Source organism: Phyllostomus discolor, chromosome 4, assembly GCF_004126475.2.
Source record: "Phyllostomus discolor isolate MPI-MPIP mPhyDis1 chromosome 4, mPhyDis1.pri.v3, whole genome shotgun sequence".
In the NCBI taxonomy this organism is placed as follows: domain Eukaryota; kingdom Metazoa; phylum Chordata; class Mammalia; order Chiroptera; family Phyllostomidae; genus Phyllostomus; species Phyllostomus discolor.
In genome coordinates this window covers 14,557,119-14,569,929 of record NC_040906.2, presented here as the reverse complement: position 1 = coordinate 14,569,929, position 12,811 = coordinate 14,557,119, and the positions used below count along the sequence as shown (strand labels likewise).

Below are 12,811 nucleotides of genomic sequence, written 5' to 3'. Positions count from 1 at the left end.
CTGTGCACGTATTTTAATACGCACGTGTGTTAAAAACAAACAAAAAACCAAACTGAACATTTGACTTGGTTGAGGTGTATTCTACAAAGTCATTAGCAATAGAAATAAAGGTTGAGAAATTAGAAGGTTTAAACATTCTCATTACAAGAATATTAATACAATAAGTACAGTTTTATTGCTACTTACGTGCCTAGAACAGGGGAACTATATTACTATAGCAAGTATTCTACTTGCATTATTTAACTTAAACTCACAACACCGCCCCCAATAAACAAGCACACTCACAAGCTCACATGAGCTACAGTCCCCCCACGTCACAAGTGGAGAGTAGAATTTCAGAGAGGGTAAGCAACTGGCTCCTGAGGGGCAGGGAAGACGTGAGCCCCGGGCTGTGCCCCCAGGGCTGATGCGGTGGCCCTCTCTGGGCAGCACCCCTCCCCCAGCACAGCCTGTGCGTGGGGCTGGGGGGGGGTGCTTTGCATAGATGCAGCACATTTTCTCTGGAGCAGTTTTGTGAACAGAAGCTCAGAATTGGGAGGGACTCACTCGGGAGAGTGCTTAACCCAAGCACTTTGTGTTACGAGAAACTGAGGCCCACAGCAGGGGATTCAGGGTGGCTCTGTGTCCCTTGGAAACAAAAGGCATTGTTTCCTTTTCTCCCCCTTGGCTCCCACGTCCTCCCCCCTCCTCACGCATCCTCACATTAACATTCGATCCCAGGTCTCCAAGTCACCCATCACTCTGATGTTGCTTCTTTTCCTGCAAAGCTTTCAGAGCGTGTTAACCTGTGTTTTCCGGGTTCAAGAATTGTCCCTGCACTGTCTCTGCCTCCCACCCCAGCCCCACTCGGATTTCTGGGGCAGACCACGCAGCCAGGTCAACACCTCTCCCAACCCAGACGAACAGGAGCTCCGTTTCTATGGAGTTCCCAAGGAGGAAATCCTGTAGGGTTCCATGGCCACCTACCCCAGCCTTTTATAATCACTGTCTACACAAGTTTTGCCTCAAGTTTAATCTTCCTCCCTTCCTACCTTTCTGATGAAAATCCATCTCCTTTCCTCTTTTTCTGGCCTTAGTGACCATGGCCATTGTCCTGATTATCTCGCGTGCCTGTTCTTGAAGAGTGGTCAGATTCCCTTTCAATGTCCTTTCCTCCAAGTGAAAGACTACTTCTTTGAGATCTTCTCGGAAGTTCTAATCTACAATGATTTATTAACATTGCCTTTCTTCTAGGGTGTGTACTGGGAGAAGCAGATGGGGCTGACATTAACCAAATATTTTCTCTATGACAGGTGCTTTAAACACCTAGTAAATCTTCACAATCACCCTTGCACGCAGTCGTCATTATCCTCCTTTTACAGATCTACAGCTCCAGAGCTTTAGAAATAAAGTAACTTGCTTGTAATCCCATAGCTAAGATTTGAACCTGGAGATTTTTTACTTCAAAGCTATATATAGTCTTTTCTCAGGACACTGTGGTGGTTCAAGAGCTGAGGCTCAAATTTAGGTCAGCATCAGTCCAATCTCCTTCAGCGGAGGAAGGGGGAGAGGAGGGGAGAAATTAGGAGCATCCCGATTTCTACAGTAGCGACCTCAGAGCACTTTTTATCTGACTGGGGCCTAAGGACAGAGATCACTTCTTGGCTGCTTATGTTCTTAGTTGCTCCGTAGATGAAGGGTAGCTTTTGAGTCGGGCCAGTCCATTAGATCTATCAGAAAAAGGCTGGCTCTTTTTCTGGTCACTGCCAGGGCCTTGTCAGCAGGGAAACTGGAGAACTGAAGTGTCCACAGTGGAGCCACCAGAGGCCTGGGGTCTGAGCAGCAGTGACAGAACCTGACCGGGGCACCTCACATCTGAGTCCCGGGCCAGTGGGTCACGTCACTTTTCTTCTCTCACTTTTAGAGCTCGGCACCCCGCGGTCATCTCCATTTTGAAGAGAACAAGAAAAAGCTAGCTCTCTGCATAACCTGATGAATATTAACTTTTTTTTTTTTTGCTCACAAGAGTGAAAGTTGGAAAAATAGGCTGGAAGGTAAGGGTGAGGGGGGAGGGAAACACACCCAGAACCTGATAATTTAACATCTGTTTGGTAGACTATCGCGTTAGTGTTTACAGCCGATCTTGAATGTAACGTTATAGTACAAATATAGTGTATAGTGATATGTTCATATATGTGTGTGTGCCTGTGAATGTATATATATACACACACACTCTGTGTAGGTCCATACTTCTATATTGAACTAGTCTTTTTCTCCACATCCTGCCACTTGGCCAGACCAACCCTGCTCTAAAGCCATGGTGCGGAGCCACAAGCAAACAAGTGTCGGGAATGCAGTTAGTCACCTACCCTCTGGGAGCTCCGTGCACGGCAGCTGTGGCTAGTAGAGGAAGCACTGGGCCTGGACTTGGCAGATCTGTGCCTGGACACTGTCTTTGATACCTGCAACCCGCATGGCCTTGGGCAAGTCACTGGACTCCTCTACATTTTCGTTTTCTCGTCTATAAAGTGAAAATACCACCTACCCCATAGGGTTGATGAGAGGGTTAAAATACAAGCTGTAAGTACAAATCTTATGTAGAATGCATTGCTCTTCTCTGCTGGGCCCGCTAGCAGTAGTCCCAGTTCGCTGGTGCCTATTGCCCATGGGGGGGGGGGGGTAGTCAGGATGCTCATGTACGTGTGCCTCAAGACGGCAGTGGGGATTAGGAGGCCCTAGTTCTTTCTACTAGGGAGCATCTGCCTTGTGTACACTGGTATCGTAGGCACCTAAGGACAGAAAGTGCAAACAGAAAAGTAGAAGACACGGTCATTGTCCTCTGGGCATTTACTATTTAAACCTAAAGACACATCATGGAAATAACAGGCAGTGACAAAGCCATGAACGCCGCTCATGAATGACCACAGAATAATGTATCATAAACCAGTTAATAGATAAGATGAACTTGGCCTAGAAGAATATGGAGCTAAGAAACAATCATGTACACCTGAAACTAATGTAATATTGAATGTCAACTGTAACTGAAAAAAATTTAATTAAAAAAAAAAGGAAAGAAACAATGAGTCCGAGGTGAGATGTCTTGGAGAAAATCAGTGTTGAAGGAGGGACAGGAATGATGACAAGAATGAAGATCCTCAGAAAAGGGCAGCGAAGATCCCAGCACAGATCCCAGCACAGATCATGGCACTCGTACCCGACGAACAGCCCAGCTGAACGATCTGGCGAAGGTGAGGCTCCTTAACATCAGCCGGCGTAACCTTCGTAAAAAGCTTACGAAGTTGACGCTGTTATCTTCACCTCACGAATGAGAAACTGACGTTCAGAGCTTGTAGGTGGGGAAGCTGGAGCTGGAATCCAGCTTCTTTGACTCCTTAATAACCCAGGCTCTTGGTGGGTGATTCTCAGTGAGGACAAGCATGCTGGGTTGTTGACCTTTGTTGAAACTCACTCATTTTCTCTCTGAATCGAGGGGACTCCTCTGTTATCTTGATCGTGGGCTTTTAAGACCTCACACTCTGTTTGCCTGACCACTTCCCTGGCTAGTGGGGAGCACTCTAGCCTCTGCTGTGGATTTTTAACAGAGGTTAGCAACTCCACCAAATCTCCCATATGCAGAAATGGGATCATGTCTGCCTTTCAAGCCTCAGATCAGTCCGGAATGCGTTTGGACAACCAATTAGAGCCACTCCAAACGAACAATGCTTTGAAAGTTAGCTATTGATTGGAAATGGGAATGTCAAGTTACCTTTGCCCAAACAGTAAGCTCATTACAAGGCACTTCAGAGAGATCCAAGCATTGAAGACCTGGCTTTGATGACTTTGAAAGGGGAGGAAAAGGCAGCAGAATTAGTGACAAACAGGATGTGTGTTTCCCCCTCATAGCAGAGACTAAAGATTGTGGGAAACTCTTATAGACAGGAAGCATCCATATAAATGTATGTCTGTAGGTGGATAATAACATGCCTACTAAGTAGTGGGCTTCATTTCCACCCCAGTGTCTCCGTTTGGGAAGAAATTGTTCCTTAAAGAGAATCTTGGAAAACGCCAGCCCAGTGAAGGCTCAGGAAAGGGGGCCAGGAGTACTGCTCTTCTAACACTCAAGCCATGCTCCCGACATGCCTGTCGGTGTTCTGTGACTGCGTTCGCCCTGGTCGCCTGCATTGTCTCACCAGTCTCCCTTGGCAGAGGCAGTCCCCTAAGGGTGCTGGGGGTCTGTAGCTAAATAGAGAAGGTATATAGTCACTTGCTCTTTCATAACTTCTCGTCTTAGTTTCAGGAAAATGATAAACTCATTGTCTTGTGGTTACAGCTAACAAAATGGTAGTTAGGCCCCACTCTCACCTTACACCTGGTTGCTGCAGACGACAAGGATTACATTCATTTATATCCGCACATTTCTAAGCTACCTTCAAGATATTGCTGGTGTGAGCAGGTGTGTGTATTCATGTGTGTGTGTGAGAGACCATCTCTCTTTATTTATTCAGGCAACAACTATTTTTGAGCACCTACTAAGTGCCAGGCACTGTGTTAGGTGCTGGGGATGTGAGAGAACAGCAAATGCAAGACCCGAGGCTCCCATTGTCGTGGAGCTTTATTCTAGCAGGGAGGCATTGGGGAGACAGACAATTAAACACAAATATAAAAAGAAGTCAAATATATAATGTGTCAGAAGGGAATAAGGACTCCGAGCACAAAACATAAAATGGGATGAAAGGACTGGGCGTGCAGCCAGCTTGCGGGAAGAGGGTGCAAGGTCAGGGGGCAGGCGGTTATGCTACGCGGGGTGGTCAGTGGAGGTCGCAGTGAGACGGGGCAACTTAAGCAAAGACCTGAAGAGGCGAGGGCTTCAGCTAAGTGGAGAACCAGGGGAGCGTGTTCTAGCAGGGAGAGCTGCGCGGAGCAAAGGCCCTCAAGTGCTTGCAGATTAGAGAAACGGCAAGGAGGTCGGAGATGAAGCCATGGGGGCGGCGGGGGAATAGTGTGAGCTTGACTTCCTCCTTTCTGATGATGAGGGTATTTTTCAAACTCTCCATAAAACTTAGAGTGAAGATACTGCATCCTTTGAAGAAATTTATGTATTGAAGTGTAAATACAGACACAACATAGTTAAACAGGAGTAAAAGCAGATAACAAAATAGCATTTATACATGATTCTTTTTTTTAAGATTTTATTTATTTATTTTTAGAGAGGGAAGGGAGGAAGAAAGAGAGAGAGAGAGAGAGAGAGAGAGAGAGAGAGAGAGAAACATCAATGTGTGGTTGCTGGGGGCCGTGGCCTGCAACCCAGGCATGTGCCCTGACTGGGAATCGAACCTGCGATGCTTTGGTTCGCAGCCTGTGCTCAATCCACTGAGCTACACCAGCCGGGGTTATATATGATTCTTTAAACTTTAAAAGAGATACATAGTCATGGCCCTCACTTTGTACTTCACACACTTGAAAAATTTTTAAGAAAAAAATCTTTTTTAACATCATCGCTGGACTGTAGGTTTCTTGAAAGCAAGAGCCTTGTCTCTGCGGCCACACATAACATCTACATGTGCGTGCAGATGTACACAGCAGAACACCTATCGGCGGGGCGCTAGCAAGGTATTTTATACGTTTAATGACTTGAGTAAATGAACGTGTACTGTTTCTTCTCGAAAACGGAGTTTTCAATCTCATTCTCAACATATTTCCTACAAACCCAGCCATTCCTCTGAATTCCTTCGAATGACCAGGGATTTTGCCGTGGAACTTTCCCATTCGCCTCCCCAGTCTACGTGCAGCACGAGGTTTAACCAACCAGCTCAGCCTCTTCAGCCACCCGTGCGGTCAGGAATGTGGCCCATTCTCCGAAGCATCTACTGGCGACCATTGTTCTCATGGGATCCTCCCACTAGTTATTCAAGTTGCCTAACTGTTGAAATGTTTTCCATCACCTTTAGATCATTCTGATGTCAGTGCCATACTTGCCACGATTCCATTTGATGACTGCCGTTAATTTGGTTCTGAGATTCCTACCCAGAAGCACACATACACCCCTCAGAGTCTCAGTTCCAGGACCGGTGTTCCAGATGCCTTTCCAGTGGAAAGCTCAGCTCCCACCAAGCTGTCCCAGCTTCAAAACGGCTTTGATGAATGACCCATGGGCACCACGTCAGGCCCTGGACGATCACGTAGCAAGCACCCTAGGTGAGAAACACCGAGTGCTCTTTATTGTTCCTCCGTCTCCACGCTGTATGAACAGGCGGAGCCAAGGCAGTCTCACTTGGCACGGTCCTGCCACTTCATTGTTCAGATCCCAGAAATGCGCACACACTTTGACCATTCAATCGTCCACGCCGCTGGGCTGGGGCCTCACTGTACTTGGCCCCGCTGACTGGTGACACAGTGTGGCTGCAGCCTGTGCCCCGGGCACCGGGGATGCATGACTGACCGGCACAAACCTGAAGTCGGCCACTTCACAAGCCGGATGGCTGGCCGTCTGCAAGAGGGATGGGTGGCCTCTGCCTTGTGCCGAATGTATCACCACGTTGATTTTCCCCTTTAGCGTCCAGGCACTGCATCTTTTTTGATTCGCAGTGTCATTGTACAGCGTGTCTATTCCCTCTGTGCCACTGTTCTAATCATGTGGACTATCCCACCACACCGAATTCGGACTCACTGCTGGGAGCAACACCACGTCGGGGAGGGTCATGGCCCCTACCAGAAAGCCCCTGCAGTGAGGGTGTCAGTGTTACCTTCATACGTCATCGGAGTATTAGTACTATTTATACTGCTGTTATACCAGATTACTGATCAAACAGAAAATTTTTTCGCCACCTCCCCTTCCCCAACCGGTGTCATCCCATGTCTCCCAGGTGTGACATAGGACAAAAACTGGCATTGCTTTGTGCCCTGGAAGGGCCAGGCAGCCATAATCAATCACACTGGGAGTCTCTCCTTCTGACTTGGCAGCAGGCTCTTTCTGTCTTGAATAAGGGATCTCTTTACCACCCAGGATTCCCAGAAGTACTGCTCTTGAGCCCGGGACACAGATTCGGGCGCCCAGGGCCTTCCCCACCAACTCTGGCCCCTTTCACCGCCCCCAGCTCATCCTTCAAGGCCCAGGGTGGGTGGGGAAAGGCAGGACAGAGTGCCAGTCGGGAGGGTTACCCTTCCCCTGCTCCATTCTCCCTTCTCCCGTCACCGATTTCTGACCGCTGTCGATCCTATCAGGGGTCCATAAAGCGAGGAGGACTCTGGCCCGGGAGAGGGGGGTAGGGGTTAGGCAAACAAGCCAGGGAGGCACTTGGTTGAAATTTAACCACAATATTCTTGGTCTCTATTGTTTTGAGTGAGGCCCAATATTTCCACAGCAGGATTATAGGATCTGATTAACCATGTTAGACAACAATGCCGAGCTGGGATGGGCTTCCCCTTCCAGCTGCCAATATGAAAAAGCAAATACAACACCCAGGTTTCAGAAAGGACTTCAAGCAGCCCCAGAGTCCGAGTCCCCAGTTCTAACCCTGCTAATGTGTTTGACTCCAGACTGGGGGGGAGGAAGAGTGTGGTACTGCATGCTCCTTTAACTCCTGGCCCCGGGCCCAGCAGGACGAGTGATCCGGGCACAGTCTTCCCAGGTGAGTCAATGGCCGTGTGCTCCCCACACCCTGGAGTTCTCCCAGTGCCTCTTCCGGGTTCCCCTGGGCTGGCTCAGATCCTCAGGAGCCCGTGAGAGTTAGGTGAGGACAGGCGAGCACTCAGTGAAAGGGTCCAGGAGTGTGGAGGGCGGAGCAACACCTGTTGGGCTCCAGGACAGAGGAACTGAGCGCAGGGAGGACTCAACAGCCGGGAAGAACACTTGAACCTGTGCTAGAATGCTTTGGTGCTACCTAACGACTTCCCATGTGCCAGGGTGGAGACGTGAGACCCCAGCACTGAGGGGAAGAGCCCCAAAGTGAAGTCTTAGGAGATGAAGAAGGACTTCTTGAAGAGTCTGGAACGAAAGATGGAAGACAGAGGGGCTCGTAGCTCCTCCCAAGCAGAGAGGGATTCCCTCGGATCCCTCTCCCTCACGCACAGGCACCTGGTCTACCCTCCCACTTGGGCGGCATCTCCGGAGGCCCCGTCCAAGAGAACAGGAAAGAAAACCCGAGCGATGGGAACCTTCAACAGGAACCCCCGGCATCAGCTTCCAGGAGGTCACAGCATCTCAGAGAAACCCTCCCTCCCAAGCGCGGGCTCCATTCTCCTCCGGCATCAGTCTCTGTATCGAAGTGCCCGGTGTAGTCACTGTTGTGAGCCCACAGGTTTGCTGACGTCAATGACAGGGGTGAGAAGACACGGGCCTTGGGATCTGAGAGTGGTGGCTTCCCTGTCATACGTCACGCCTTTTGAACAGTTTCTTCTCCAGGGAAATCGGAAGATAGAAAAACACCAGAGCAGCTTAGAAATGTTCCTGATTGTATGAAAACCCAGTTAATGTAAGTTGTACCCTTTGGTGGTGTAATACCTCCACGGGGATAGTTTCTGAGTGAGGGTCGGAAATGGACCCTGTTCCCAAGTGGTATAATCTAATGGAAGAATGAAAACAAAAAGCAAGCCCTGGCTGGCGTAGCTCAGTGGATTGAGCTCAGGCTGTGAACCAAAGTGTCCCAGGTTCGATTCCCAGTCAGGGTATATGCCTGTGTTGTAGGCCATGACCTCCAACAACCGCACATTGATGTTTCTTTCTCTCTCTCTATCTCCCTCTCTTCCCTCTCTAAAAATAAATAAATAAAATCTTAAAAAACAAAAACAAAAAGCACACAAAAACGTGTATCTAAACACAGATTACGTTAACAGCACAGAGGGTGGGGGGCGAGCAGAACAGACGAAGGGAGCTCCCCACATCGGGGAGGAGAGGCTATGACGTGGATGTTAGGTTTCCTCTACACTCCCCGGAGCCAGTCTTCCCAGCGCTGTCATAGGAGAAAGTGAGGGACATCATTGCTGGAGAGAAGAAAATGCCCTGGTGGCAATGCCAAGTATATGAGATGAAGCCAGGATCCGGGGAAGAGGCACCTTGTCCATTCTCGCTCCTCCCGCCATCTTTGTACTGACAATATGTACACGGGGCCCCTGCTCATCGCCAGAGGACCAGCGTGAAGGAGGGAAGGGCTTGGGAAATTGGGCGGTTTAAACGAAGAGGAGGAAAACAAAAGGGAGTTCGGGCATACCGCAAGGTAAAATTAGGGAGCAGGGGCCCTGAGTGTGCAGCAGACTCGAGTCCCCACCGCGGGGGACCCGCATCAGACACGAGAAGGGCTCCAGATCTGACAGGAACAGGGTCTCCCCAAGTCCAGAGCAGAGGAGCACCAGCTTCACTCTGTGCCACCTGACGCCCTCGGAATTCCGGGACGAGCTCCTCAGGATTCAGCGTGAGGACGGAGACCAGAAGCTCCTTCCTCCTTTCTCAATAACCTGACTCTCCTTTGGAGACACTCCCTGACCTGGGAGGCTGGCTGACAGTGACAGGAGGAAAGAGAATGACCCCAGTGGGATTTTCCAGGACCCAGCCTGAGCTCTGCCCTCAAGGACTGCTGGGAAAGCCCTCGGTGAGGCCGGAGGCGAGGAGGTGCTGCCCAGCTGGAGTGCTAAGGGATGCAGATTTCCCTTCCAGCAAGAGCTGGCCGTCCTGGCTGGCTATGGGGGAGGGGAGAGCAGAGAGCCAGCCAGCCAGCCAGGCCAAGTGGGCCTTGCAGCCTAGGTGGCGCTATTTCTCTACTTTTTAGGTCAAGTTCCTGCAGGAACTTCCTCGAGGTCTCCAGTCCTGCTCCTGGTTTGCTGGCTTGCTCGTGTAAACCACCTTATATTATTTTTTTTTCTAAAAATACTCCAAAGCAATTGAAAGAGTCCCTTCTCCCACCAGCCAGCCCTGGCCCCAACCCCGGCCCCGGGGAGCGGGCGGGTAGGCGGGGAGGTGGGCCACTGCTTTATTAAACACAGGGAAAACTAATATTTACGGAATAAAATTTATGGAGCAGCCACGAGAATTCGACCCTTTTATGTGCATGCGGAGTGGGGGTTGGGTCAGGCTGGGGGCCTCGGGGAGGGGCCCGAGCCAGGGGGCAGGGCTGGAGTCCAGCCTGGGTAGGCCCATTTGTCAAGGCAGGGATTTCCCTGGAGTTGCCCCAGGAAGCAAGATTCGCAGACACCACCCCTGGGTTTGGGGGGTAAGAGCTTCAGGGCAAGGAGGCCCGAGGCAGGGCCTCTGGAAGCAATGTTTACAGAAGGGTGTGTTTGGGCAGTATCCCCGTGGAGACAGCGACCTTTGGGGACAGAGTGGGCAGTGGACGGAGCGGTCATTAGGCATATTCTTATTTAACCTTTTAAAAAAGGACACGTTCTTTTGGGAACATGAAAAAAGCATGCCCTCATGATTTCACTCATAATATGGGGGGATTCACAACCCCCTGGTCCTCCTGTGAATACAAATGCCTGCTCTGGAGACCGTGCTCTTAAGGTAGAGGGATTACCCAAGTGAAGAACCCATATTTTCTCCCCGCTTGCTGGGGAGGTCATTCCGTTTTCCGTGTGGTCTCATATCTTGTAGGTCCTGAAATCTGGCTATCTAAGTTATGCCAAAAAGAAACTAAATAACAAAACGAGCCGCCTGTAGATTGTCTTTCCTGGATCCCAGTTCACTCCAATGACAGTCACGGCTGTGGGGTGCATGCACCCCAGGACTCTGGGGACTGGGAAAGCCCCTATCAGCAGCACCTGGGGTGAGCCCCGGTGGAGCTCTCCGACTCTGCCTGAGGGGAAAGACAAGGGGGTAAGCCCCAGAGTCCTTAAAGTGTCCTGCCTTGAAGAGCAATGAGGAGGAGAACAACCTATTGAAAGTAGGCAGGGACCCAGGAGAAGGATGTTGTAGCAAAAGACGGGAAAGGAGGACCTGCCAACCTTCCTGGAAAATGTTCTCAGTATAATGTGCAGAATGACGAACTCAGCTCTCTGGGTTCAAGTGCCGGCTGCGCTCATTAGCTGTGTGACCTTTGGTAGCCACTTCATCTCTCCAGGACTCCGTTCCCCAGTGGGTCAACAGCACCTCCCTCACGTGATGCTGTGAGGATTCAATGCCAGGAGCTTATTAACCTGGTGTACATTAACAGCTCAATAAGCATTATTCTTGTTGCTCTCTTTATAATCATCATTATTTCATGATTGCTTGGACTGTCTGTTCTCCTATGATTTGGCATACGGACGGAAATACCGGTTCCAGCTAGGGAGGATATGAGGGTGAGGAGGCATTTGGCGATCCTATGTAAATAAACCGGAGAAGACCTCTGTGCATCCTGCCCCGGACCCCTCCCTCTACCTAACGGCTCCCAGTTAACATCTAGCAGAGAAGGCCAAGGGACTTGGCGAATCCTGGTCTGCTCAATCTTGCCAGATCTGCCCAAAGAGCTGACCTCCTAAACCGTCTAAGATTCTGCCTATCTCATAGAGCCTTTACATTTTTTTTTCTCGTGACGCACTATTCATTCTACAGGTCAGTTACGTTGTCCCAGAGAGCTCCTGCGGCCACTTCCTGTTCCCTGTCACCCCATCTTTCCTAGTTCTTCTAGTTACCATGTTATCTGAGGTGGAGGGAAGGAAGGGAAGGTGAAACTCCCTTTTCTCTCACTCCAGTGGGCAACTACCTTGGCCCTGCGATTCAAAGCTTTTTGTAATATTGACCCCGTGTTGTGGTTTAACCTGTTGTCTACGCCCTGGAATCAGACCCCCCACCACCACCACAAAAAAACCCACATCAGTTGGGCAAAGGCGAGCACAGGCCGTCTGCTCCGCCTGGTGCCCACCACGGAGAGAGTTCTCAAGATTAACGTTCCCACGCAGGGGCTGAGCACACCCACGGCAGAGACGCATGAGAAGAGCCTGAAGGATTGGACTGCGGGTGTGGACTTGAACCCGAGACAATAGCAGGGTGGGGTCCATTGAAGTGAAGTGGGCAATGGGTTCCACAGACCAAGTAAGCAGCGGAGCGTGAGGGTTTTTATTCCATGCTAACGGGAGGAGTGTGTCTCTGAGGAGCACCTGGGACTGGCTAGGGGGACGCCTGAGAAAGGTAGACAAGGCTTCCTAAGTGCGTTGTGCCTTGTTGCTGACGTGTCCTGTATACCTGAAGCCCACGGTAGGGTCCTGGGTCCAGGGACCCTCCACCAGTCTAGAAAGCTAGACTGGCTTCCACCTGGACAGGGAAGGCCAGTGCCCGAGGGGCTGGAGCCAAGATTCGCTCGTTGAACAGTACCGGCTCAGGCGGCCTCCAGTGCCCTGGGTGGACTTCGGCGAGCCTGCCTCTGACTGGGACACGGTGGCAGAGACACTGCTGCCACAGGGGCTCCTTTCAAGGCGGCCCTAGGAAGCTACTCTCCACGTCCACCCTCAGCGGCTGAGAGAGTAGGCAGTTCAACTGAAGAGCCCCTTTAGCTTCTTCCTCTTGACCTTGGACAGCTGAGGTCTCTGCACAGGGCCCGAAGTACCCTAGGAAAAAAAGAAACCCAAATTAGTAGGGGTTTTGAACACGCCCACTTCATTTAGGAGAGGAACTTTCTTCTTCCCGTGGCCCTGGTTTGGGTGAGGCCTTCTCGAAGTGGCCAGCACAGTGTTTTGGAGTCCATGCCAGGCGGTGAAGGTGATATAAGACCCTATGCAACAGGCGAATATATCCCTTCTCTCCCCGGGAACAACCCCACAGACCACAGCAGTGGGATAAGGTAGAAACGAAGTCAAGGTCCACCAGTCGGTACAAGAACTGCAGAGAGGAGCTGTAAAAACTGTGACTCTCCATCTAGAAAGCCGC

At 50.4% G+C, this 12,811-nt stretch overlaps 1 protein-coding gene across 2 annotated transcripts in view; it reads right to left on the bottom strand.

Annotated features, from left to right (window-relative positions):
• Window positions 1–11,981: 11,981 nt before the first annotated feature.
• The window catches only part of NHEJ1 (non-homologous end joining factor 1), a 77,275-nt gene continuing 76,445 nt past the window's right edge, over window positions 11,982–12,811 (bottom strand). The window contains exon 7 of one of the 2 annotated variants that reach the window (XM_028509949.2): window positions 11,982–12,492. In XM_028509949.2, the coding sequence (XP_028365750.1) occupies window positions 12,418–12,492 (75 nt within the window). In that variant the 3' untranslated portion in view covers window positions 11,982–12,417. The remainder of the gene's footprint in view (window positions 12,493–12,811) is intronic. The other variant, XM_036022838.1, reaches the window with a different exon arrangement.